A 27829-nucleotide genomic window follows, 5' to 3' on the forward strand; every position below is an offset into this window, starting at 1 on the left:
AGAGATGGTGATGTTTGAGCTGAATACCACTCAGTTTGAACAAGTATGGAAAAAAGGCATAGAGAGAAAGAAGAAATGAGCCGAGGATTTAAAAATAAAAGGCAACTGTCCACATGTGTTCTCACCATTATTTTAGACAACATCTCTCAAAAACTGCTTTCATGGAAGCTAAAATAGTATTTTTAGTTTTGTTGATAAGGAAACTGGGAATTTTTGCTAGGCTTGCATCAACAAAGTTTGCAAACCCTTGCATTTTACTTTTTTTTTTTTTTTTGGTAATTAAAAATTTTTTCCACCTTCACTGATTTCACTCCTTCCCCAGCACCCCACTCCTTCATCCCCCAACTTCTGGCAGCTACCAGTCTGTTTTCTGTATCTGTGAGTTTGATTTTGTTCTGTGTTTTAGATTCCACATACAAGTGAGATCATACAGTACTTGTCTTTTTCTGACTTATTTCACTTAGCATAATGACCCATAGGTTTATCTACGTTGTCACAAATGGCAGGATTTCCTTTTTATAGCTGAATAATATTCTATCATGTGTATATGCATATATATGTATGTATCTTATTTTTTTATCCATGTAGACTAAATAAGACTCTATTGTATACATATATACCACATCTTTTTTATCCATTCATTCATCTGTGAAAGAGATTAAGGAGACCTATGATCTGTTTCTATACTCTTCAATAAATTAAATGTAAATAGAAATTAGTTAAGCAAATAAAAAAATCTAGTTTCTCAGTCACACTCGTTATAATTCCAATGCCCAGGCGTAACATGTGGCTAGAGGCTACCATATTGGAAAGATACAGCAGAGATACAGAACATTTCCATCATCCAGAACGCTCTATTAAAAGATATTGATCCACCATTGGTTAAATGATTCTCTTTGAAGGGTAAATGTGACCTGTGGTCTTCTGAGGTGTTAGTCTTTTTTTTCTAATACCAGAGATCTGAAGAGAGTCTACTAGATTAAACATGTGTTTTTGCACACCTGCCTGTATTCTGTTGGTCTACATTTTTGGGAAATCATAAATGCTAAAGAAAGAGGCAGATTTAACTTCCAAAGACCAGTCACCCTAGGTTTCTAGGTTTCTGAAATGGGACAACAGTAGTGACCTCAGGTGGAAATTATCTGATTTGACTTAGGTCATTCAAGGGGAAGATATCTCAAAGCAAATGGTTCTGAATCATAACAAATTTGCTCTCGAAATGAATGTATAATCAAGTCTGTTTATTAAAGTATAAATAATAAAAAGATATGAATCTCAAGGCAAACGTATATATTACTGAAACCCAGTTGCAACCAAAGAATTATCTAGAACTTGGACTCAAAAAGTGTTTCTTCCAGGAGGAATATTTGATCATTGAAATTATTTAGAATTGCTCGTATATGATAAAAAGCAGACTGAAATTTTTGTCAGCTTTATTGCTGGTTTAAATTCTCTCACTCCATCCTGCCTGTGGTACACCTGGGTATTCAATATACCTGGTTCAGTGGCTCATTCTCTCTCCAAACTCTTGGCTCTTTGAGTTCCCCTCCCCCTCCCCTTTTAAAGATCTGTGTATTCTGTGGCTAGAATCTCTGCAAACAGAATGTTTCTCTTCGCCTGATAGGTTATAAGTTTCGTGAGTACAAGGATCATATCTGGGTCATTTTTATGCCCCCCAATATAGCCGTGCAAAGTCAGTTCTCAGAAAACACTTGACTTCTGAGCTGAGATGACTAGCAAGTACTTGAGATGGATTTAGAAGCCAAACTTTATCAATTTTCTTTTTATTTTTTATTTTTATGTTTTTAAAGATTATTTTAGGGAGAGCACATGAGTAGGGAGAGAAGCAGAGGGAGAGGCAGAGAAGCCAACTCCCTGCTGCATGTGGAGCCGGATGCAGGGCTCTGATCTAGGACCCTGAGATCATGACCCGAGCCGAAACCAAGAGTCAGAGGCTTAACCAACTGAGCCATCCAGGTGCCCCCAAGCTTTATTTTTTAATGTAGCATTTTGGTTATAATGCTTTTGACCGCAAGTGATAGGATAAATTTCTGACTAAAAATTAATATAGAAATTCCATTGCCTCTTTAAAATGAACTTTGGAAATGTGCATTCCCCATGGCTAATTCAGAGGCTCCATGCTGTAAGAACACTGGATTGCCCTCTCCAAAATTCTCTTGGTCTTTTCCTCATGGTCCCAAAATGGCTGCAAGAGTTGTATGTGGCATGCCCTCACATCAAGCACGCCAAACAGGAACAGAAGGAAAGGTCCTTTCTTCACCCATCTCTCTTTAAGAAAAAATTCTTTCCCAGACATCCTCCAGCAGAAGTCCCTTTAAATTAGCTAGCACTGGGTATCTGGGTAACCCTTGACATTTTCCATCTAAGGAATGTCTGGTACTGGCCCCAACACCTGCTGCCACAGTACAGCTGACCCTAACTCCTATAGATAATAATGCCATAATTAGACCTTCTTTGTGATCTCATTTCCTTTTCCTTTTTCTTTTCCCCCATCTGTTCCAACGCACTCTGTGCCATCTGCTGGGTATTATTAACATCTGCATCTTAAAGTATATTTAATTTGAGATAACCCAACAGCAGAAAGCTGGAAACTGGGATGTAGATGCAGGAAGCTCCACATGACCCCATATTCTGTGGGGTAAATGAGACAGTGGATGACATTACTTTCCTATTGTTGCTGTGACAAATGATGACAAATTTTGTGGCTTGAAACAATGCAGTCTGTTCTCTTACAATTCTGGACATTGGAAGTTTAAAAGGAGTCATAACTGGCTAAAATCAAGGTGTCAAAAGGGCTGTTGCTTCCTGGAGGCCCCAGGGAATCTGTTTCCTGCCTTTTCCAGGAGGCACGAAATTCTACCCCCCTCTAAAAGCGGAGATAGGCAATGAACAAAATCCCTGTCCCTGTGGGATCTTGCATCTCGAGGCAGCATGCTCTCCTTTACAAATGAAGAGACATGACTTACCTGCATTCACTGTTTTGGAATCCAGGTCCAAGACCAGGGGTCTGAGTCACAGCTTCTAACAAGGATCAGGCAAGAAAAATGATCCATCAAACGCAGCAGCGTATTAACACTATTGCGCCTGCCCAAATGGATTATGTGTGATATGCACAGGAGCTTTAATTTTAAGTGTTTAAGGGGAAGTTAATCCTGGGGGTAGAAAATCAGAAAAACAACAAAGGAACCTTCTGTTTTCACATGGCATCACATCTCCTTTCTACTTACTATAAAACGTTATTCTCATTTATTTTTAAGATGTCAGGTGGATACAAAAAAAATAGTGTGGATACCAGTGCCAATGACAGATAAAGTATGAGGTCATAAGAGAACATTTTTTAAATTGTTTTTAAAGATTTTATTTATTTATTTGAGAGAGAGAGAGCACAAGCAGGGGGAGGGGCAGAAGGAGAGGGAGCAGGGATCCCGATGCGGTGCTCGACCCCAAGACCCTCGGATCATGACCTGAGCCGAAGGCAAACGCTTAACCGACTGAGCCACCCAGGCACCCTGAGAACAGTTTTTTTAAAAGGCCACTTTCTGAAGTTATTTCCTGGTTCCAAAAGAGGATTTTCCAAATCAAAGGCACTTTGAGCACAAATAAGGTGGGTTTGAGAGAGGCAAACACCTCATAACCAGGATTTATTAAGCACCTAAGGACTACAGAGCATTACTGTGCCTTGAGAGAGCAGTTACAGGAATCCTTAAGGGGGACTCATGCATCCAGAAATAAGCAAGAGGTTAAACCATGGGTGGAGGTATTTTGGGGAAAATTTCTGAGGATTGGCCTGGAAATAGACTTTAAATAAAGGAAGAGTGACGAAGAGAGGAGGAATTCCCATAATAGCATCTAGGTACTAGGTACTCAGCCTGATACATAAATAATGGCAAATCCTTACAACGTGCATTGCCCAGATTGTATAGGGAAAAATTCTGAGGCTCCTGGGGTCATAGAGCTCATCAGGAGCAGGAGCAGAGTTCCAAATGACGGTCTAACTCTAAAGCCCACATTCCCTGCACTACTCTGCTATGCATCCTGTAGGGACTAAAATGTTTATTTCTTGAGTAGTCAAGAAATCTTTGAGGAAACAATGTGCTAAATTGACAGTCCCCTTCCTTTTGAATGTGAAGTGAAGAAGAAGGAATAATCTGCCATGTATTTGTGTCAGAATAGACAAGAAATCTCTCTCTTGTTGGGATCACACTAATAATGTCTAGTAAATATAAAAGGAAAGAAACTTTCCATGAAAGCATATAACAAGAGAACTTGATTTGGACAGGGGATTTTGGAAAGGCTTCCCTGAACCTATGCTTTAGCTTGAGGAATGAGTAGGAGCAAATTCAGCAAAAGAGGAGGGGTGGTTGCCTTCCAAATGTTGGGGACAGCACATGCAAAGGCCCTGTGCTAGGAAGGAGCAAAGTTCATTCCAAGAACTGAAATAAGTCAAGCATGATTGGAATACAGAGAACAAGGGAAAGAGTAATAGATAACAAGGTGGCTGAAGACTTAAGCAGAGGATGGGCTGTGGAGGACTGTTGTAGGCCGTGCTAAAGATTTTGATCTTGACCCCAAGAGTGAAGCCATTACGTTTTTAGGTAGGAGCAGAAAGACAGGTTCATTATATGATCAGAAAAGCAATGAAGGGGCTCCGGAGCAGTGCAGAAGAGATGTTATAGTAACTGATAGCAGCAAGCATGGAGAGAAAAGACATCAATGATACTAAGGAGATGATGATGATAGGAAGAATTTGGTGATAGGTTGGAAAATAGGTGGATAATAATTTCAGCTAATATTTATTAAATGCTTACCATAAGAAGTGTGGTGGTAAACAACTTTTTCGTGAATTACCTTATTTTTCACAACACCTAGATAATAGCATTATCAGTATATTTTGGCTTCTGGTCTAAGAAATGTTACTATGTTGCAGAATAACAGCAGGTAGGGTAGTTTTAATGTTGAATGAATTCATCAGCTCTATCCTCATGTGGGACCGAGAGTCATTCTGTATCCACTCTGTCATCATCAGTGAATACTGTGACAATTCTTTTTTTTTAATTATGTTAATCACCATACATTACATCATTAGTTTTTGATGTAGTGTTCCATGATTCATTGTTTGCATATAACACCCAGTGCTCCATGCAGAACGTGCCCTCTTTAATACCCATCACCGGGCTAACCCATCCCCCCACCCCCCTCCCCTCTAGAACCCTCAGTTTGTTTTGCAGAGCCCATCATCTCTCATGATTTGTCTCCCCCTCCGATTTCCACCCCCCCTTCATTCTTCCCCTCCTGCTATCTTCTTCTTTTTTTTTTAAACATATAATGTATTATTTGCTTGAGAGGTACAGATCTGTGATTCAACGGTCTTGCACAATTGACAGCGCTCACCATAGCACATACCCTCCCCAATGTCTATCACCCAGCCACCCCATCCCTCCCACCCCCCACCACTCCAGCAACCCTCAGTTTGTTTCCTGAGATTAAGACTTCCTCATATCAGTGAGGTCATAGGATACATGTCCTTTTCTGATTGACTTATTTCGCTCAGCATAATAGCCCCCAGTTCCATCCACATCGTTGCAAATGGCAAGATTTCATTCCTTTTGATGGCTGCATAATATTCCATTGTGTGTGTGTGTGTGTGTGTGTGTGTGTGTGTGTGTGAGTGATACACACCACATCTTCTTTATCCATTCATCTGTCGATGAACATCTTGGCTCTTTCCATAGTTTGGCTATTATGGACATTGCTGCTATAAACATTGGGGTAGATGTCAATGCGTTGGATCCCTACATTTGTATCTTTGGGGTAAATACCCAGTAGTGCAATTGCTGGATCATATGGTAGCTCTATTTTCAACTTTTTGAGGAACCCCCATACTGTTTTCCAGAGTGGTTGCACCAGCTTGCATCCCCACCAGCAGTGTAGGAGGGTTCCCCTTTCTCTGCATCCCCGCCAACATCTGTCATTTCCTGACTTGTTAATTTTAGCCATTCTGACGGGTGTGAGGTGGTATCTCACTGAGGTTTTGATTTGGATTTTCCTGATGCCGAGCGATGTTGAGCACTTTTTCATGTTGGCCATTTGGATGTCTTCTTTGGAAAAATGTCTTCTGCCCATTTCTTGATTGGATTATTTGTTCTTTGGGTGTTGAGTTTGATAAGTTCTTTATAGATTTTGGATACTAGCCCTTTATCTGCTATGTCATTTGCAAATATCTTCTCCCATTCTGTCGGTTGTCTTTTGGTTTTGTGGACTGTTTCTTTTGCTGTGCAAAAGCTTTTTATCTTGATGAGATCCCAATAGTTCATTTTTGCCCTTGCTTCCCTTGCCTTTGGCGATGTATCTAGGAAGAAGTTGCTGTGGCTGAGGTTAAAGAGGTTGCTGCCTGTGTTCTCCTTTAGGATGTTGATGGACTCCTGTCTCATGTTTAGGTCTTTCAACCATTTGGAGTCTACTTTTGTGTGTGGTGTAAGGAAATGGTCCAGTTTCATTCTTCTGCATGTGGCTGTCCAATTTTCCCAACACCATTTGTTGAAGCGACTGTCTTTTTTCCATTGGACATTCTTTCCTGCTTTGTCAAAGATTAGTTGACCATAGAGTTGAGGGTCCATTGCTGGGCTCTCGATTCTGTTCCATTGATCTATATGTCTGTTTTTGTGCCAGTACCATACTGTCTTGCTGATGACAGCTTTGTAATAGAGCTGGAAGTCTGGAATTGTGATGCCGCCAGCTTTGTATTTCTTTTTCAACATTCCTCTGGCTATTCGAGGTCTTTTCTAGTTCCATACACATTTTAGGATTATTTGTTCCATTTCTTTGAAAAAAGTGGATGGTATTTTGATGAGGATTGCATTGAACGTGTAGATTGCTCTAGGTAGCATTGACATCTTCACAATATTTGTTCTTCCAATCCATGAGCATGGAACATTTTTCCAACTCTTTGTGTCTTCCTCAATTTCTTTCATGAGTATTTTATAGTTTTCTGAGTACAGATCCTTTGCCTCTTTGGTTAGATTTATTCCTAGGTATCTTATGGTTTTGGGTGCAATTGTAAATGGGATCGACTCTTTAATTTCTCTTTCTTCTGTCTTGTTGGTGGTGTATAGGAATGCCACTGATTTCCGTGCATTGATTTTATATCCTTCCATTTTACTGAATTCCTGTATGAGTTCTAGCAGTTTTGGGGTGGAGTCTTTTGGGTTTTCCACATAAAGTATCATATCATCTGCAAAGAGTGAGAGTTTGACTTCTTCCTTGCCAATTTGGATGCCTTTGATGTCTTTTTGTTGTCTGATTGCTGTGGCTGGGACTTCAAATACTATGTTGAATAGCAGTGGTGATAGTGGACATCCCTGCTGTGTTCCTGACCTTAGGGGGAAAGCTCTCAGTTTTTCCCCATTGAGAACGAAATTGCTGTGGGTTTTTCATAGATGGTTTTTATGATATTGAGGTATGTATCCTCTATGCCTATACTCTGAAGAGCTTTGATCAAGAAAGGATGCTGTACTTTGTCAAATGCTTTTTCTGCATCTATTGAGAGGATCCTTTGGTTCTTGTTCTTTCTTTTATTGATGTATTGTATCACATTGATTGATTTGCAGATCTTGAACCAACCCTGCAGCCCAGGGATAAATCCCACTTGGTCGTGGTGAATAGTCCTTTTAATGTACTGTTGGATCCTTTGGCTAGTATTTTGGTGAGAATTTTTGCATCCGTGTTCATCAAGGATATTGATCTGTAATTTTCCTTTTTGATGGGGTCTTTGGTTTTGGGATCAAGGTAATGGTGGCCTCATAAAACGAGTTTGGAAGTTTTCCTTCCATTTCTATTTTTTGGAACAGTTTCAGAAGAATAGATATTAATTCTTCTTGAAATGTTTGGTAGAATTCCCCTGGGAAGCCATCTGGCCCTGGGCTTTTGTTTGTTGGGAGATTTTTGATGACTGCTTCAATTTCCTTAGTGGTTATGGGTCTGTTCAGGTTTTCTATTTCTTCCTGGTTCAGTTTTGGTAGTTGATACATCCCTAGGAATGCATCCATTTCTTCCAGGTTATCTAATTTGCTGGCATAGAGTTGCTCATAATATGTTCTTATAATTGTTTGTATTTCTTTGGTGTTGGTTGTGATCTCTCCTCTTTCATTCATGATTTTGTTGATTTGGGTCATTTCTCTTTTCTTTTTGATAAGTGTGGCCAGGGGTTTATCAATCTTGTTAATTCTTTCAAAGAACCAGCTCCTAGTTTTGTTGATCTGTTCTGCTGTTCTTTTGGTTTCTATTTCATTGATTTCTGCTCTGATCTTGATTATTTCTCTTCTCCTGCTGAGTTTAGGCTTTATTTGCTGCTTTTTCTCTAGCTCCTTTAGGTGTAGGGTTAGGTTGTATATTTGAGACCTTTCTTGTTTCTTGAGAAAGGCTTGTATTGCTATGTACTTTCCTTTCAGAACTGCCTTTGCTGTATCCCAAACATTTTGAACAGTTGTGTTTTCATTTTCATTGGTTTCCATGACTTTTTTAAATTCTTCTTTAATTTCCTGGGTGATCCATTCATTCTTTAGTAGGATGCTCTTTAGCCTCCATGTATTTGAGTTCTTTCCGACTTTCCTCTTGTGATTGAATTCTAGTTTAAAAGCACTGTGGTATGAAAATATGCAGGGAATGATCCCAATCTCTTGGTACTAGTTGAGACCTGATTTGTGACCTAGGATGTGATCAATTCTGGAGAATGTTCCATGGGCACTAGAGAAGAATGTGTATTCCGTTGCTTTGGGATGGAATGTTCTGAATATGTCTGTGAAGTCCATTTGGTCCAGTGTGTCATTTAAAGTCTTTATTTCCTTGTTGATCTTTTGTTTAGATGATCCGTCCATTTCAGTCGGGGGAGTGTTAAAGTCCCCCACTACTATTGTATTGTTGTCAATGTGTTTCTTTGCTTTTGTTATTAATTGCCTTATAAAATTGGCTGCTCCCATGTTCGGGGCATAGATATTTACAATTGTTAGATCTTCTTGTCAGATAGACCCTTTAAGTAGGATATAGTGTCCTTCCTCATCTCTTATTCCAGTCTTTGTTTAAAATCTAATTTGTCTTATATAAGTATTGCCACCCCAGTTATCTTTTGGTGTCCATTAGCATGGTTAATAGTTCTCCACCCCTTCACTTTCAATCTGGGGGTGTCTTTGGGTCTAAAATGAGTCTCTTGCAGACAGCATATCAATGGGTCTTGTTTTTTAATCCAATCTGATAGCCTTTGTCTTTTGATTGGGGCATTTAGCCCACTTACATTCAGAGTAACTCTTGAAAGATATGAATTTAGTGCCATTGTATTGCCTGTAAGGTGACTGTTTATTGTCTGTGTTCCTTTCTAGTCTATGTTGCTTTTAGGCTCTCTCTTTGCTTAGAGGACCCCTTTCAATATTTCTTGTAGGGTTGGTTTCGTGTTTGCAAATTCCTTTGATTTTTGTTTGTCCTGGAAGCTTTTTATCTCTCCCTCAATTTTCAATGACAGCCTAGCTGGATATAGTATTCTTGGCTGCATATTTTTCTCGTTTAGTGCTCTGAAGATATCATGCCAGTCCTTTCTGGCCTGCCAGGTCTCTGTGGCTAGGTCTGTTGCCAATCTAATATTTCTACCATTGTAGGTTACATATCTCTTCTCCCGAACTGCTTTCAGGATTTTCTCTTTGTCTCTGAGACTCGTAAGTTTTACTATTAGATGTTGGAGTGTGGACCTATTTTTATTGATTTTGAGAGGGGTTCTCTGTGCCTCCTGGATTTTGATGCCTGTTTCCTTCCCCAAATTAGGGAAGTTCTCTGCTATAATTTGCTCCAGTGTACCTTCTGCCCCTCTCTCTCTTTCTTCTTCTTCTGGGATCCCAATTATTCTAATGTTATTTCGTCTCATGGTATCGCTTATCTCTCGAATTCTGCCCTCGTGATCCAGTAGTTGTTTCTCTCTCTTTTTCCCAACTGCTTTATTTTCCATCATTTGGTCTTCTATATCACTAATTCTCTCTTCACTAATTCTCTCTTCAGCCTCATTTATCCTAGCAGTTAGTGCCCCCATTTTTTATTGCACCTCATCAATAGCCTTTTTGATTTTGACTTGGTTAGATTTTAGTTCTTTTATTTCTTCAGAAAGGGTTTCTCTAATAACTTCCATGCTTTTTCAAGCCCAGCTAGTATCTTTAAAAATCATTCTGGAACTCTGTTTCCGACATCGTACTAATGTCCGTATTGAGTAGGTCCCTGGCAGTCGGTACTGCCTCTTGTTCTTTTTGTTGAGGTGATTTTTTCTGTCTTATCATTTTGTCCAGAGGAGTACAGATGAATGAGAGAACAAAATGCTAACAGGGTAACAATGTCCCCAGAAAATATACTCTAAACAAAGCAGAAAAGACCTTCCAGAAAGTGGTCACTTTTCTGTTCAGAGAGTTGGTGCTATTCTTTTCTTTGATCTCCTCTTGAGTTCGTAGGTGTTAGAATGGTTTGATCCCTATCCAGCTGAATTCCTGGGACCAGACGAAATCCAGGTCTCCTATTCCTCCACCATCTTGCTCCGCCCCCACTGTGACAATTCTTTACGTTCCCATCATGGTTGCAAGCTGGCTGCAGCAGCTCTGGTCATCACTACTCACCCAGCTAAATCTAAAAGGAAAAACTTGCCACCTCTGTCTACTTCCATTACCTTCCTTCTTCTTTAGTAGGCATCTGTTTTAGTTTGGGGGTTATCCTTACATTGTGTCTTTATGGAAACAGAAGCAAATATGTAGATGCAGTTCCCTTCTTTCTTTTATAAAGGTAGCATGCAGTACACATTGTTCTGCCCATATATTTTTGTCACTTAACAATATATCCTGAAGATCACTCATATAAAAGGTCTTCCTCACTTCTTTTATAGCTGCATAGCACTCCATTTGTGGCTGTCCCATAGCTTATTCAACTAGTCCTTTATTGATAGACATTTGGGTGCATTCTAGCCTTTTGCTGTTACAAGGAGTGTTATATTGAGTAAGCTGCTCATACGTCCTTTCATATTTTTTCCAGTGTATCTTCAAAACTGATTTCCAGAAGAAGGATTGCTTTGTTAAAGGGTAAACACATGGCAGCTGTAGCAGGCCGTACCAGATTGCCCCCCACGGTGGTATGCTGTACCTCTTTGTCTTCCTGTGAGCAACATATGAATGTTTGCTTGGTGATAGCCTGACCAGTGATGGTAATTGTCAGCCTTTGGGTTTTTGACATTCTGAGAGGTGACAAGTGGAATCACATTATATTTAATTTTGCATTTACCTTATTAGAAGCATGGCGGAACATCCTCTCCTATGATTAGAGCCATTTATTCTGTGAGCTCTGGTCTTATGTGCTCATTTTTCTGTTGGCTTGTTAGTCTTAATTTTGGAAAAGCCTTTATATATTACAGGTTACAGTTCTTTATGATTTAATTTACAAATACTTTTCTCATTTTTGTCACTTGGCATTTTATTTTACTACTGACGTTTTTTGTCAGGCAAAAGTTTTTACTTTTATGTAATCAGTGGGTTTTTTTCCTCATAATTAATTAATGAAAGCACTTGTGTGAGTTAAATTTTTTTATAATCAGTTCCCTGCTCTTATGTGGAATTAGTCTTGGCTTACTGTGTGAGCAATTCATCCCGTTTTATCTTTTTCCCTGTTTTCTCTCCATTGTCAAAACTTGATAACCTTATTTCCCCTCACATCACTGATATGAGATGGGTACTTATCATATTCTAAATTTTCATCCGTCCTTGGGTCTATTTCTACATTTTCTTCCCTGTTCTATGGGTTTGTCTCTCTCCTCATTACATCATTGTATACTATTTTAATTGTAGAAGCTTATATAATATTTTAATATCCGTTAGCCATCCCTAACATTGCGTTTTTAAGTTTTCCTGGAAATTTTTGCTTGCTAATTTTTCCAAATAAACTCTGTGGCTGACTTATCTGACTCCAGAAAAAGACTGACTGGTGTTTTCATTGGAATTGTGTCCGATATGTGAATGAACTTGGGAGAACTGACCTCCATTTGGTATTGAGTCTTTCTTTCCAAGAATGTTGGATATCTTTCTATTTGCTCAACTATACTTTTTTTTTTTAAGACCTAATTTTTTTAAGAGCAGTTTTAGGTTTGCAGCAAAATTGAGGGTACAGAGATATCCCTTATACCTCCTCCCCTGACACACACACCGCCTCCCCTACCATTAGCATCTCTTACAGGAGAGGTACATTTATTGCAATTGATGGACCTATGTTGACACATCGTGATTACTCAAAGTCTGTAGTTTGTATTAGAGTTCACTCATGGTGTTGTACATTTTGTGAGTTTGGAAAAATGTATAGTAATGTATATATCCACCTTTATCGTGTCATATAGAATAGTCTCGCTGCCCGAAGAATCCTTTGTGCTCATCCTCGTACCCCCAGTTCCTGATACCCACTGATATTTCATTGTCTCCATAGTTTTGACTTTTTAAGAATGTAATATAGTTAGAATTATGCAATATCTAGCCTTTTTAGATTGGCTTCTTTCACTTAGTAATATGCATTTAAGATCACTCTATGTTTTGTCATGGCTTGATAGCTCATTTTTATCACTGAGTAACACTCCATTATGTGGATGTTCCACAGTTTATTCACCTACTAAAGGACATTTCACGTGCATCCAAGCTTTGACGGTTGTGAATAAAGTTGCTGTAAACATTTGTGTGCAGGTTTGTGCATGGATATAAGTTTTCAACTCCTTTGGGTAAATGCCAAGGAGGATGATTGCTGGATGGTATGTTAAGAGTGTATTTAGTTTTGTAAGATCCTGCCAAACTGTCTTGCAAGTAGTGAATGAGCATTCCTGTTGTTCTACATCCTCACCAGTATTTGCTATTGTCGGTGTTATGATTTTTTATCATTCTTAGAGGTGTGTTGTGTTATTTCATTATTGTTTTAATTTGCATTTCCTTGATGACATATGATGTGGAGCATCTTTTCATATGCCTATTTGCAACCTGTGTATCCTCTTTGGTGAGGTGTCTATTAAGGTCTTTAGCCTATTTTTTAATTGGGTCATTTTCTTATTTGTCAAATGCCTTTTCTGTATCTATTGAAATGATGATATGGTTTTTAATCCTTTTTTCTTATCGATGTGACATAACACATTGACTTGCAAATATTGAACTACTCTTGCTTCCCAGGAATAAATCCCACTTGATTGTGGGGAATGATTTTTTCAATGCATTGTTAAATTTGGTTTGCTAATATTTTGTATTATTTTTTTGAGGATTTTTGCATCTATGTTCATCAGGGATATTGGCCTGTAATTCTCTTTTTTTGCAGGGTCATTATGTAGTTTTGGAACCAAGGTAATTCTGGCCTCATAGAATGAATTTGGAAGCTCTCCTTCCTCTTTTACTTTTTGGTATAGTTTGAGAAGATTAGGTATTAACTCTTCTTTAAATGTTTGGTGGAATTCACCTGTGAAGCCATCTGATCCTGGACTTTTGTTTATTGGGAGTTTTCTGATTACTGATTCAATTTCTTTGCTGGTAATAGGTCTGTTCTAATTTTCTATTTCTTCCTGATTCAGTTTTGGGAGGTTATATGTTTCTAGGAATGTATGCATTTCTTCTAGGTTGTCCCACTTGTTGGCATATAATTTCTCATAATACTGTCTTGTAGTCTCTTGTATTTCTGTGGTGGTATTTCTCCTCTTTCATTTATGGTTTTGTTTTTTAGAGTCCTAAAATGAATCTGGCTAAAGGTTGGTCAATTTTGTTGATCTTTTCAAAGAACCTGCTCCTGGTTTCATTGGTCTATTTTTTGTTTGTTTGTTTTTAATTTCTGCTCTAATCTTTATTATCTCCTTCCTTCTACTGGTTTTGGGTTTTGTTTGTTCTTCTTTTTCTTACCTCCTTTAAGAATAAGGTTAGGTGGTTTGAGATTTTTCTTGTTTCTTCAGGTAGACCTATATTGCTACAAATTTCTGTCTTAGAACAGCTTTTCCTGTGTCCCAAAGATTTTGGACCATTGTGTTTTCATTTTCTTTTGTCTCTGTGTATTTTTTTTATTGCCTCTTTGATTTGATTTCCTCTTTGATTTCTTGCTTAGCCCCTTCATTGTTTAGTAGCATGTTATTTAACCCCCATGTATTTGTGGTCTTTCCAGATTTTCTCTTGCGGTTGATTTCTAGTTTCACAGCATTGTGGTCAGAAAAGGTGCATGGTATGTCTTTGATCTTTTTGAATTTGTTGAGACTTGTTTTGTGGCCTAACATGTGATCTGTTCTGGAGAATGTCCCATGTGTTCTTGAAAAGAACATGTATTCTGCTGTTTTAGGATGGAATGTTCTGAAAATGTCTCTTAGATCCATCTGGTCCAATGTGTCATTCAAAGCCACTGTTGCCTTGTTGATTTTCTGTTTGGATGATCCATCCAGGTGAGTCAGTCAAGGCATTTGCCAGAGATGCTGAAGCACTGAACTGCAGGGCACTTTCCCTGTGCTGTCCCCTGAGAAGCTTTCATCAGTGGGTAGCACCACAGTGGGACTGGTGTATGTGTGGTTATCTTCCCCTCAAACCTCACTCCCCTTCCCTTCACCCCTCATTCCCCTTCCCCTTGGAGTGGGACCGGCCCCTGTCAGGGTTGCTCTCACACTGCCGGGCTTGTGGCACTGCTTTGGATGGGCTCTGGCCACGGGCGTATTGGAGGGGTCTGATCCAAGGAGAACAAGGTCTGTGCCGGTCCTCTGTGGGAAGGGACCTGTAGCAACCTGGAAAATTCCTGCCAGGTCAGGTGAGTTGGGGGGGGTGGATCCACTTACGTGCACAGGGGTGGGGTGCGCCATTAGCAGGATAGGTGGAGAGTGGGGGGCTGTGCTGATTCCTGCAGGTGTCTGCATGTCTAGGCTGGGGAGCTGGGGAGGGAAATGGCATCCACCAGCTCCTTTGTTCCTGGAGAAGTCTCGCAAAGATCCCTGTCCCTCCAGTCCATGCTCTGAGATTAGTAAATAAATCTACTTCCTGGGGGCGTGTGGGTGGCTCAGTTGGTTAAGCCTCTGACTCTTGATTTTGGCTCCAGTCATCATCTCAGGGTCATGAGATTGAGCCCCGCATCCCGCTCTGCTCTGGACATGGAGCCTGCTTTTCTCTCTCTCCCTTTCCTTCTGCCCCTCTTCCCCAACCCCCGCTCATGCAAGTGCTCTCTCTAAAAATAATTTATAAATAAATAAATATAAATAAATAAATAAATCTTCTTCCTGTACACTCCAGGCATTTTTCAAACTGGGCTTCTGTGCTGTCCCTCCGTGGGCTATTTGTTCTGCTGTCTCTCTAAAGGTGGGGACTCAGTTTCCTATTGCACTCCCACTTTCCCAGAGCAAGCCTGATGATTTTTGAAGTTCCAGGCGTTAATTCCCACTGGTTGTAAGAACTTATGAAATTTGGCCCCTCTGGTTTTCAAAGCGAGATGTTATGGGAATTCATCTTCCCTATGTGGACTCCCCAGTGTGATGGTCTATTTCTCTCCCCTCTCCACGCCCATGGACCCCTTCCTCTGGTGGCCAGACCCATAGGGTTTAACTCCGCACTGCATCTCCACCCTTCCTACACTCTTCAGGGTGCCTCTTCTCTTTATTTAGCTTGGGGAGTCTGTTCTGACAGTCTTTGGGTCATTCTCTGGGTTACTTAAACTGATGTGTGTTATCTAGTTGTATCCATGGGACAAGATGAGCTTAGAGTCCTCCTACTCTGCCACCTTCCCTGGAAGTCTTGGATAACAGTTCTTTATCAGATATGTCTTTTGCAAATATTTTCTCCCAGTCTGTGATTTGCTTTCTCATTCTCTTGACATTGTCTTTCTCAGAGCAGAAGTTTGTCATTTAATCAGGTCCACTTTATCAATTATTTCTTAAATGGATCATGCTTTTGGTATTGTATCTACAAAGCCATCACCAAACCCAGGGTCACTGAAGTTTTCTTCTATGGTCTCTTCTAGGCATTTCATAGTTTTGCATTTTACAGTTAGATCTTTGGTCCATTTTAATTTTTGTGAATCTTATAGAGTCCATGTCTAGATTTATTATTTGCAATTGGATATTCAGTTGTTCTAGCCCCATTTTTGAAGAGATTATCTTTCCCCATTGTATTATCTTTGCTCCTTTGTCAAAGATCACTTGACTATATTTATGTGGGTCTACTTCTGGGTTCTCTATTTTGTTCTATTGAACAATGTGTCTCTTCTTTCACCAATACCACACTGTCCTGATCCCTGTGTCTTTGTAGTTAGTCTTGGAGTCCAGCATTGTCCGTCTTTCTGCTTTGTCCTTCTCCCTCAATATTGTGTTGGTTATTCTGGGGTTTTTGCCTCTCCATGTAAATTTCAGTACCAGTTTGTCAACATCCACAAAATAACTTGTGGGGATTTTTATCGGGATTACATTGAATGTATAAATCAAGTTGGGGAGAACTGACCTCTCAACAATATTATATCTTTATCTCCATGAGTATCTCTCTACTTATTTAATTTGTCTTTTTTTCCCTTAAATCTTTCTTTTTTTTAATTTGGGTATAGTTGAGCCACAATGGTCTATGGGTTTCAGGTATACAACATAGTGATTTGACAAGTCTGTAAGTTAGGCTATGCTCACCACAAGTGTAGCTACCATCTGTCACCACACAGCTCTATTACAATATCTTTGACTATATTTTCTATGCTGTGCCTTTTATTCCTGTGATTTCTTTATTCTATAATTGGAAGCTAGTATCTCTCAGTCCCCTTCTCCCACTAATTCAAAAAGATAAATGCACTCCTATGTTTCCTGCAGCACTTTACAGTAGCCAATATATAAAAGAAATCTAAGTGGCCATCTATAGACAAATGGATAAGGAAGATGTGTGTATACATGCACACATTCACATACACACACACTGGAGTATTTGTGGCCATAAAAAAGGATGAAGTCTTATCACTTGCAACAACATGAATGGACCTAGAGGGTATTATGCTAAGTGAAATACATCAGACCAAGAAAGACAATTATTATGTGATTTCACTTATCTGTGGAACCTAAAAAAAACAAACAAATGAATAAACAAACAGAAAGGAGAAATCAGACCTATAAATACAGAGAACAAACTGATGGTTGCCAGAAGGAAAGGTGTGTGGCGAAGTGGGCAAAATGGGTATTCAGTTTGTCTTTGCTTTCTTTCATCAGAGTTTGATAACTTTCTTGATGGAGATCTTGTACATATTTTCTTTGATTTATACCTGGGCATTTCCTGTTTTTGGATGCTAAAATAAATGGTCTTTAAAATTTTTAACTTTGCTCTTTCATTGCTAGTATATAGGACAGTAATTCACTTTTGTATATTAATCTTATATCCTGTAACCTTGCTATAATCACTTATGATATGTTATCTAAAAAGGTAGGTTAATGCTTTCCTCCCCAATTTATATATCTCTTATTTCCTTTTTTTATTGCATTAGTTAGAACTTTAAACATGATGTTGAAAAGGAGTGGTCAGAAGGGACATTTTTGGTGATCTTAGTGGGAAAGGTTTGATTTTCTCACTAGTAGGTATGATGTTAGCTGTAGATTTTTTATAAATATTTATCAGGTTGAGTAAGTTCCCTTCTGTTAGTTTTTTTAAAGGCAAGAAAAATATTTCTAGAAACCTCTCAGCATGTTTATTATTCTATCTTATTAGCCAGAATTGTATCGCATACTTATTCCTAAAACAATTGCTGGTAAGGAAATGGAATTGCCAAGATTGGCTCAGACTAATCAAGATTTACCATAGGGCTGAAATGAGACTCAAGTTGCACTAAGCACATGATCAATTTATACATGGACATAATATTTTATCAGGGAGGGAGCAGTGAGGGAGGGGAGACAGAATGAGAAGGACTGTTGAATTGGCTGCCAGCAGCATCTGCCAGAGTCCACCTCCGTTACTGCCCAAGGCCTGTAACATCCATCACCCCACACACTCGTCGAAGAAATGGCGTATCTACATACAATACACTTGCCCCCTCTCCTATGAAGAAGATTTTAAATCCTCAGCAGTTATTTATTCTGCTGGGGTCCCTGGTGAGATGGTATTCCCCTGCATCAGGTCTGGAAATTATTTCTCATGTTCAGGTCCTCAAACTGTAGAAGACAAGTTGTTCAACCCCATTTGTACCAGATCGCTATGTCAAAGAAGTAAGTGGATGGCTATAGTGAAAACTACCTTTCAGAAGAAGGGAAAGATGAGAAGTGACACAGACGATGAAAAATGGCATATATCGTATCTCATTTTACAGGAAAGTTGAGAACTCTCCACTCTGGTAGAGGTCATTCAGCCAGTCTGGTCTTCCTGGTTCTGCCTTAAGATCTTTCTTATCTGTTATCTTTCAGAGTCATATCTGTATATGTATTGGGTAGAATGTCCTTTTGAGCCACACAGTTTTAGCCATCCACTATGGAGCCATCTGCTCCACATTATAAGATCAGAGCCAACAATCTCCTTGTGCATAATCCTTGGGAATATCTGCCTTCTGATCATTTGTCCATCTCCTCAGCCACTCCCAGTAGCTTTTGTTTTAATGGCTCCAGTTAAAATATGAAATAGTATCTTTAGTAGCATAGGAAAGCACCTCTTTTAAGCTTGTCTTTGCCATTACTTTTCTCCTTCATCAAGCAGAGAATAACGAAGAGGAGATGCTTGGAAGATGCAGCAGGGTTGGGTGGGGCGGGGGTGCATAGTTTTCTCAACAGTGTATTTCCTACCTCTGTCTGTGGGTTTACACTAATTTGAGGTGAGAATTAATGTATTCTAACACTACAAGGTTTCAAATTATAGAAGTCTTAGCTGATTTAAATTTCCAGCTATTGGCAGAAAGAGCTTCTCTTTGCAAGTTTGACTCTTAAAAGACTATACTGAATTCTGCAAGGCTGAAGCTAACACAGAAGAACAGGCCTAATTTTCCTTATTTTAGTATCAGCCTTGTTAGTAAAATTGTCTTCATTCTAAAGTAATAAGGCAATAACCAATCCAAATATTTTGACATTGAAAGCTTCTTAACTTTGAATCTTAAGAGTTCTCAGCACCCCCATCTCTTCTCTTCTTTCAATCAAATTCTCATTTTAGGCCCTGTTACTTATAATGTGCCATTCCTGATTATCCTTGGACCAAGCACATAGCTACTAGGTAATGCTGTTAACACTTCTAGAAAAGTGTGGGTAGTGGCTTTTGGGTAGGCAATAACTGTGTCAGACTTGGATAAGTCTCTCATTCTCCTAATTTTTAGTTTAAGTAAACTAAAATTAAAATAAAACTTAAGTAGCTTATCCAGTGTGCACAGCTCATGTGTGCTGGACCTAGGAAATAAACAGTGTGATTCCAGAACTCATATTCTTATCATCATGCTATATTGCCTCCTTAGCTTCTGGTTCACACAGCTGGATGGATGGAGTTGAGAGACTATATATACAAATGGGCAATGGGAAGACTATATATAAAATAGAATTCTGACCCAGCAGAATTCTGATCCTGCAGCAACCAGCCCAGGAAGCTAACCTACTATATATAGAGTACCAGTCCAGGAAATCAGACAACTGGCTCTAGCAACCCGTTTAGGAAACAGACAATAATCCCTGTAACAATTGGCCCCAAATGGCCCAGGCTTGATTAACAACTAACATCTTCCCTAATTTTTGCCTCCACTTCCAGTATAGCACCAACTGGAGAAAGCTAAATATGCACCCTAACCAATCACATAGGACGCCCACATCTCGTTAGCTCGCCTACATTTCCCCATGCCAACAGCCTCTAATCAGGGCATACTTGAAGCCTTTTTTTTTTTTTCTTCTCCACTATGAAATATTCTTACTCCTCTGCCTGCCTTTGAGTCTCTGCCAAACACCAATAATGGTGGCTGACTCCCTTACTCTTAATAAGTACAGTTGACCCTTGAACAACATCGATTTGAACTGCATGGATACACTTATGCATGGATTCTTTTTTCAATACATACACTACAGCCCTGTAAATATATTTTTTCTTTCTTACGATTTTCTTAACATTTTCTTTCTTCTAGCTTAGTTTATTATAAAACAGTATATAGTGAATATTCAAAATATGTGTTAACCAACCATTTATGTTATAGGTAAGGCTTCTGGTGAATGGTAGGCTATTAGTAGTTAAGTTTGGGGAGGAGTCAAAAGTTATGCTCAGATTTTCAACTGCACGGGGGCTCAGTGTCCCTTACCCTTGCATTGTTCAAGAATGAATTGTAGTCTTTACTTGCTCTCATTTGGGTGATCTTTTTTATTTCCACAGATAGATCTTTCGATGAGAGAGAAAATGCTGTAGTGAGAGAAAATGGATCTTGGATAGGGTGGGTGTGATGTCTTTGCCGCCTTGAAGTCCACATGTCAAGTCGGCACTTAGATATACTGGTCTGAAGGGTCTAAGCTATAGAGGGTGGGTAAAGTTGCCTAGCAAAAGGTATAAAGTGAGAAGATATGAAATATTAGAACTGATCCTGAAGGGAAAAAGCAGCATCAGCCTAGAAAAGAGTGTGAAGAGATAATAGGAGGATAAGGGAAAAACTAGGGTAGTGGGATCATGGGCATCAAGGGAAGGGAGGTTTCAGAAGGTAGGGACTGACACCATCTAATGCTGAGAGCTGAGTGAGTTAGCAATATGGGTGTGCGTTGGCCAGGATTCCAAACTCGTGGAGGTGGAGTAGGAAGACTGAAAGTTTAGAGGACATGAAAATGTACTGGGAGCTGGAGTAGAGTGTGAGGATCAGAAAGCGTTGCTTGAAGACATGTGAAGTTCGCATTTATTTATTTATTTATTTATCTTTTTTTTTTTAATTTTAATTTTTTTTTTTTAGAGAGAAAGAGCATATGCGAGTGGTGGGTGGGGGAGGGCCAGAGGGAACAGGAGAGAGAATCCTAAGCAGGCTTCACACTCAGCATGGAGCCTGACGCAGGGCTTGATCTCAGGACTCTCAGATCATGACCTGAGCCAAAATCAAGAGTCAGATGCTTAACCAACTGAGCCCAAGTTTGCACATATTTAAATGTTGACAGGGGGACCCCTGGGTGGCTCAGTCAGTTAAGCATCTGCCTCTGGCTCAGGTCATGATCCCAGGCTCCTGGGATCAAGTCCCACATCAGGCTTTTGCTCAGCAGGAAGCTGCTTCTCCCTCTGCCTGCCGCTTCCCCCTGCTTGTGCTCTCTCTCTCTGGCAAATAAATAAAATCTTCTTTAAAAAATTAAAAAAAAAATGTTGAAGGGTCTATTTGAAAGGGGTTGGTTGACAAAATGGGAGAGGAAAATAAATAACCATGTCACGATCCTGAGGAGAGGGAGCAAAAGCTTAAATGATAGAGGGAGTAACTCCTTTAATCTAACAAGAGAGAAGATGAGGATTGTTGGGTAGGCCAGTGGGTGTGTTATTTTTATGAGGGTTCCTTTGGAAAGCTTTGATCTTCTGGGGAATATGAAGCGAGATTAGAAATGTTTCCAGTAGTCACTGTGGAAAGTAGGAGATGCAGTTTACGCAGGAAATGATGGAAAGAATTCCAGGCATAGTTGAAGGCCCATTTGAGGTTTAAATCTTGAATGTATTTTTATAACGGTAAATTGACCCAAGAATATGCGGTTGTACAGTATCACTGACTTGGAGAAATGAAATAAATAGAGATGTGGGGCTGGGCTGAGAGGGAAAAGAGAACATTCATGAGGGATGAGTTGGAATTAGTTTGGAGAGTGGATATCATGGAGAACTGAGGTTTGGTGAGGGGTCATTGGTGAAATAGTGCCAGTCCTCCAAGGCTTCAGAAGGAAAAGGAAGCTTTGCAAGTTTTGCTTGAGTCAAACTAGTACATCAAGGTACCTTAGTATACGTTCCTCTTTGGATCATTTTATAAATCTCCTAAGAATACTCTTAGTGCTTTATTGGATGGAGTCCAATTTGGAGATAATAGAAATAATATTTTCTAAGCTTGGGATGCTTCCATGCTTTTCTATTACTTTTTTGGATTCTCTATTATGTGTGTCTTAGACCCATGAGCTTCAAACTGGAATGGGGGGAAAAGATGTTATTCTAGCATAATAATAATTATTAGCATTGAGTGTTTACAGTGAGCCAGACACTGTGCCAAATGTTTGTCTACATTACTTCATTTCATCCTTGCAACTACCATATAATTTAGATACCATTATTATCTCCATATTACAATCAGGGAAACTAAGGTTTCTGGAGCCTCGGGACCTGCTGGAGGTCCCTCTGCTAGGGAGGGATGGTGCCAGGACCAGAAGCCAGGCAGGACCTTCTCAGGTGATATTGTGATGTCAGCAGAAGTGATCTCCAAGAAATTCCCAGTTGTCCTGTAACTGTCTCCCTTTACTTTGCCTTCTCAGACCTTGCCAGACAACCCCACCTCCCCAACATGACACGTCTTCCATCTCCTTTCCAAGCAAAGCAACAAAAACAATCTTTGCTGATGGGTTAATCATGTACTCCCAGAGGTCATATTCATAATTTATTAGGAAACTTTCTGAAGACCGTGGCCTAAATCAAAGAGATCACTCTAATGGTGCTTTTACTGTCCCATTTTCAAGCCATTCTGTGCTACAAGGCCGCAGAGGAGACAGCAGTACTGTTTTAATACACTAGGGCCCTAAAATCAAGACTTCCAAAGCTCTGGACCAAATCACACTGTCATCTTTCTCAGTAGAAGTGAACAGGTCTGTGGGGGGTGGGAAAGGAGAGACAGAGACTCTAGGCTTATTAGAGCTCATGCTAATTTGGAAGCAACTGCTTTGATGTGGCTCCTGAGAGTCCCAATCACCCAAGAAAAGACACATTCATTTTTTTTTTTTTTGAAAGAGAGAGAGAGCACAAGCAGGGAAGAAGCAGAAGGAGAAAGAGAGAATCTCAAGCAGACTCCACATTGAGCATGGAGCCCAACTGGGGGCTCGAGCTCATGAACCTGAGATCATGATCTGAGCTGAAATCAAGAATCAGATGCTTAACCAACTGAGCCACCCAGGCGTCCTGGAAAGAGGCATTCTTGGGCATGTGTGTGCTCCTGCAAGTGTGTGTGTGTGTGTGTGTGTGTGTGTACTGAAATTCCTTTGTTTCTGTTTTGTGTTCTTTTTTTAAAAAATTCAGCTTTATCAAAGTATGATTGACAAATAATTATAAGCTATTTAAAATATAGATCATGGTGCTTTGATAGATGTATATATTGTGAATGTGTCCCCTCCCCCCATCTAGCAAACTAACATGTCCATCACCTCACGTATTCGTATTCATCTTTTTGTGCGTGTGAGATAGATTTCTTAAAACAAATGAATATACTGTATGCTTCCTGGCTCCTAAAATGTAGGCAAAGGTGGGAAAAGGAGAGTAGGGTACAGTCATGTGCCTATCTCTGTGGTGAAACAACATTTATCTTACATTCCGGGCCAAGACAGCAGAACGCACCCAAAGATGGCGTTCTCACATTTAAAAAAGAGTTTGCTTGATTTTTTTTTTTTAAAGATTTTATTTATTTACTTGAGAGAGAGAGAGAATGAGAGATAGAGAGCATGAAAGGGAAGAGGGTCAGAGGGAGAAGCAGACTCCCTGCCAAGCAGGGAGCCCGATGCGGGACTCGATCCCGGGACTCCAGGATCATGACCTGAGCCAAAGGCAGTCGCTTAACCAACTAAGCCACCCAGGCACCCGAGTTTGCTTGATTTTTAATCACCTGTGCCCACTTTTTAAAATTTATTTTTTTAAGGATTTATTTATTTTAGAGAGAAAGAGAGCACATGTGTGCACATGCACGAGCAGAGGGAGAGGGAGGGAGAGAATCTCAAGCAGACTCCCCGCTGAGCGTGGAGCCGTACACAGGGCTCGATCTCACTACCCTGAGATCATGACCTGAGCTAAAATCTAGAGTCAGACGCTTAACCCACGGAGCCACCCAGGCGCCCCTGTGCCCACTTTTTTAGAGAGAAGATCAAGGTAAGGCCGCTGAGGGGGATATGTATTAGCAGGGGCCAGGATGCTACTAAACAAATTAATTGGGGGTGGGAAGCAATGGGGTTGGAACCAGATGAATAAGGGTAGAGGGTGAGTAAATCAGGCAGCCTGAAGAGAGTTGGGAATAACATAAGAAAATGAAGCAGGGAGACAGACCCCCAGGGAGCATCAGACAGAAGTGCACAGAGGGAGTAAAAGAAAAGTGAACACCTACACACAGCTGGTGTTGATGAGCTTCCTACTTTAGGAACACAAAGGCAAACCACTTTAAAACCACTTTAGAAAAGCAAAGGGAAAATAGGAAAACTCTCCCCAATGGGCCTCCCCGTGTCTCTTTCTTTCTTCTCGTTCTGATCCCTCTCATGCTGCTTGCTGCCGCTCGTAGTATTACCCTTCCTGTTATCACTTAAATCTGTCTTTCCTGCCCTCCAGATAGCACCAGAAATCCCTGGTTCTCTAGAAAGCCTTTCCTGGCTCAGTAAGAGAGCTCACACTGACCTCTCCCTCCAGCAAACTGTCAGCACACCTCCCAGAGCATACCGTGGGCCTGCTTCAAGAAGCTTGTCCTCAGTGTAAATGTTTCATCTCCAGTGGTCTCCCCATCCCATTAGCTCTTGGCTTACGTGCCGTGTGTGTGGAATGCTGTCGACTGAATTGCGCCCCTGCCAATTCATAGGTTGAAGTCCTAATCCCCAATGTGACTATATTTGGAAATACAGTCGTTAGGAGAGAATAAAGGTTAAATGAGGTACAGTGGGTGCAGCCCGAATTTGAAAGGACTGTGGCTTATAGGAAGAGGGAAGAGCGAGATCCCACCTTCCCCCTAAAACCCCACCTCTCACTCCCTGCCAGCACCTGAAGACATGCAGGAAGGTGGCTATCTGCAAGTCAGGGAAAGAGTCCTCACTAGAAACTGAACCCTGCTTGAACCTTGACCTTGGACTAGTGGTCCTTCAGAACCATGAGAAGGTAAACTTGTGTTGTTGACAGCACCTGGCGTGCTGTCTTTGGCTATGGCCACCGGAACCGTCTCTGGCTGTGTGTGGGTGGTGGCAGTTGTGAAGAGTGTTGGCTGAATTTGGGTCATCCGTGATAGAATACAACTCCCACAAGGCAAGAATTGTCCATTTAACTGCGTTTACAATAAGCAGAGTGTTTATATAAAGCAAGTATCTAGTAAATACCGGTAAATTCTGCTGTTTCTCTTAATGTGCGGGTGACACATGTCTTCTGCCTCTTTTCGTTTATGCTTCCAGTTGGCTGCCCCGCTTGACTTTCCCTCTCTGCCTTTTGTAAACTTCTGTTTACCTGACACCGGATACAGCAACATTGCATGATCTGAATTGTGCGGGACAAGTGTGGAGTCAAGTTAGCTAACAGCCTGGAATATTGAAAGCCTGTGCCGCCGGTTAGGTGCAGATCTTTCATGCTATAGAAGTTCCACTGAACTAAAGCTATAGTCATCTGTATGCATCTTTAGGTGTAGCATTCAACTCAGATAAATTGCTTCAAGTAAGGACTCCCGCAGTTATCAAGAAGTAGCTGCTCGTGGTGAGCATTGAATAATGTATAGAATTGTCAAATCACTATGGTGTACACCTGAAACTCATATAATGCATGTCAACTAAACTTCAATAACAATTTTTTTTAAAAAAGTAGGTATGTAAGAGCCTCGCTGAAAAAGTACCTCTCCCACTACCTTAATCTCTGTGTGGTGACACTGTCTAGAAACCTGGAAGTAATTAGATGCTATTAAAAGTCGGTAGAAGGACAAAGCTTTGTTCTCGTCCCTGAGCCAACACACCCACACCATAAGTTATATCAAGGAATCCTTCCCTTTGACTCAGAAAGAGGGTGGTCCCTGGGGGGCTTCTCAGGTGGGGAGTAAACGCCCCCTTGCAGAGTCACGCTCTTTAGTCCTCAGATACTCCGATCCAGCAACGTGAACCTCTATGAAGAGTATTAACAAGGTTGGCAAAAAGCACGTGTTTGCCTTCTTGAAGGCTTGAGAGCCAGCTGGGAGAATAAAATGGCAGTGACCAGTTAGCAGGAAGATTAATTCTGGTCCTATTCCCATTACTGTGGGGGAGAGGGGTGCATACTGAGATCTTCATTTTTCTGACAGTCATTATTTTTTCTACACTGTATACCTCACCGCCCCAGAAGTTTTCTCTGTGCTGGATTTTGTATTGCATATATCAGTGAGCCAGGCTGATCCCTAGCTCTTGGGGTGCTGGCCAGTTAGGGGGAGGGGAGGGAGCCCTTGCTCGACACCCACCCTTCCCACCTCCATCCTTACCCCGTAACCCCCATGAAATCAGCAGAAGTCCCGAGGTCAGGAGCCAGGGCCCAGAGTTGTTCCCTCAGCTGGGACCACAGGTACCTTTCTCCCCACAGAACGGCAACCTGGATGGGATTAAGACCTTTGAGGCCCTAGGGGAGCCTGGGTGGCTCAGGCAGTTAAGCCTCTGACTCTTGGGTTCACTTCAGGTCATGATCTCAGGGTTGTGAGATGGAGCTCTGTGTGGGGCTCCATGCTCAGCGAGGAGTCTGCTTGAGGATTCTCTCCCTCTGTTCTTCCCTGACTCATGCTTATACTCTCTCTCTCCTAAATAAATAAATCTTTAAAAAAAGGTAAGACCTCTGAGGCACTAAACCATCATATAACAATTTCTCATACGTAAGTCAAATGTACAAAAATGTAAACAGGCCTAAACAGGACAGTCGTATAACTTACCCAGACCTCAACACTAGCAAGAATGCAAGAAAGGGCCGCTGACACACCCATGCTGGGACAGTGGGTGTGAACCAGGAGTGTCCTGAGCAACGGGATGTGTACTCCCCTAACCCCAAACCATAAAAGCGGTTTAAGAAAGTTCTGGTTTTTTTTGTGATGACTGATCTGATTTGGAAATTTGGAGATTTGGAAATTCTTACCAAAAATATCTTCTCTTCTATACTTGTTTTTTTGTTTTGGTTTGTTTTTTTGAGTTGATACCTGGTCTGCTCATTGTTGTTAATGGTCCTCAAGTGTAGTCCCTGGACTGGTTTCATCAAGAATCATGTGGAAAGGTGTAATAAATACAATTCTCAGGCCTATTCCACACCCACTGGGGGTGGCACCCAGCGGCTCGTGTTTTAACAATCCCTTTGGGCGATTCTGGTGCACGCGAAAGTGTGGAAAATGATTGTGCTGGTCTGTCCAGCCCCTGAGGCAGCTTGTTAGGGAGAGTCTCCTGGTATTTGCTGGGAGTGGTTTCCTCTCCAGTGGGAAAGGGAAATGCCCAGACAGCTGGTAACCCTGCTGGGGGCAAGCCCACCTGTGCCGAGTTGCCTGAATCTGAAGAAGGCAGCTTCTGCACAGGTCACAGGTAGGGTTTTATAAATTGGTTTAGTTCCTTGGGACTGGTCCTCAGTGTAAAGCCTGCAAGTATATTGTTTGACTTTCAGACCATTGTGTTTCCAACATACCTTCAGAAATTTGTTATGTGTCATAGAGGAATGTCTGGACTTCCTGGCTGTGTGACACTGGGGAAGTAATTTCTCCATCTTCCATGCATCGATTAGGGTAGGTTAGATGGTGCTGTGCTCTCAAACAACCCCCAAGTCTCAATGGCAAGACAACAGGGCTTATTTCTTACTCATGCCTTATGTCTGTCATAGTTTGATAGAGTGGGGAAGGTGGGGGGGTTCTGCTCATTGGAATAACTCGGCGGTCAAATATACCATCCACAAACATTGCTGATCTCCGTACAGAAGATAAGAGA

General features: G+C 40.7%; 1 protein-coding gene across 9 annotated transcripts in view; it reads left to right on the forward strand.

The window, feature by feature from the left end:
* Positions 1-27829, forward strand: part of TRPM3 (transient receptor potential cation channel subfamily M member 3) — an 822204-nt gene that overhangs the window by 443572 nt on the left and 350803 nt on the right. Inside the window, exon 1 of one of the 9 annotated variants that reach the window (XM_027615324.2) lies at positions 11171-11239. The exons of the other annotated variants lie outside the window; for them this stretch is intronic. Coding sequence (XP_027471125.1) covers positions 11237-11239 — 3 coding nt within the window. The 5' untranslated portion in view covers positions 11171-11236. Of the gene's footprint in view, positions 1-11170; positions 11240-27829 lie in introns of those variants that run through there. 9 annotated transcript variants of the gene reach the window in all.

This window comes from Zalophus californianus, chromosome 13, assembly GCF_009762305.2.
Source record: "Zalophus californianus isolate mZalCal1 chromosome 13, mZalCal1.pri.v2, whole genome shotgun sequence".
NCBI lineage: Eukaryota > Metazoa > Chordata > Mammalia > Carnivora > Otariidae > Zalophus > Zalophus californianus.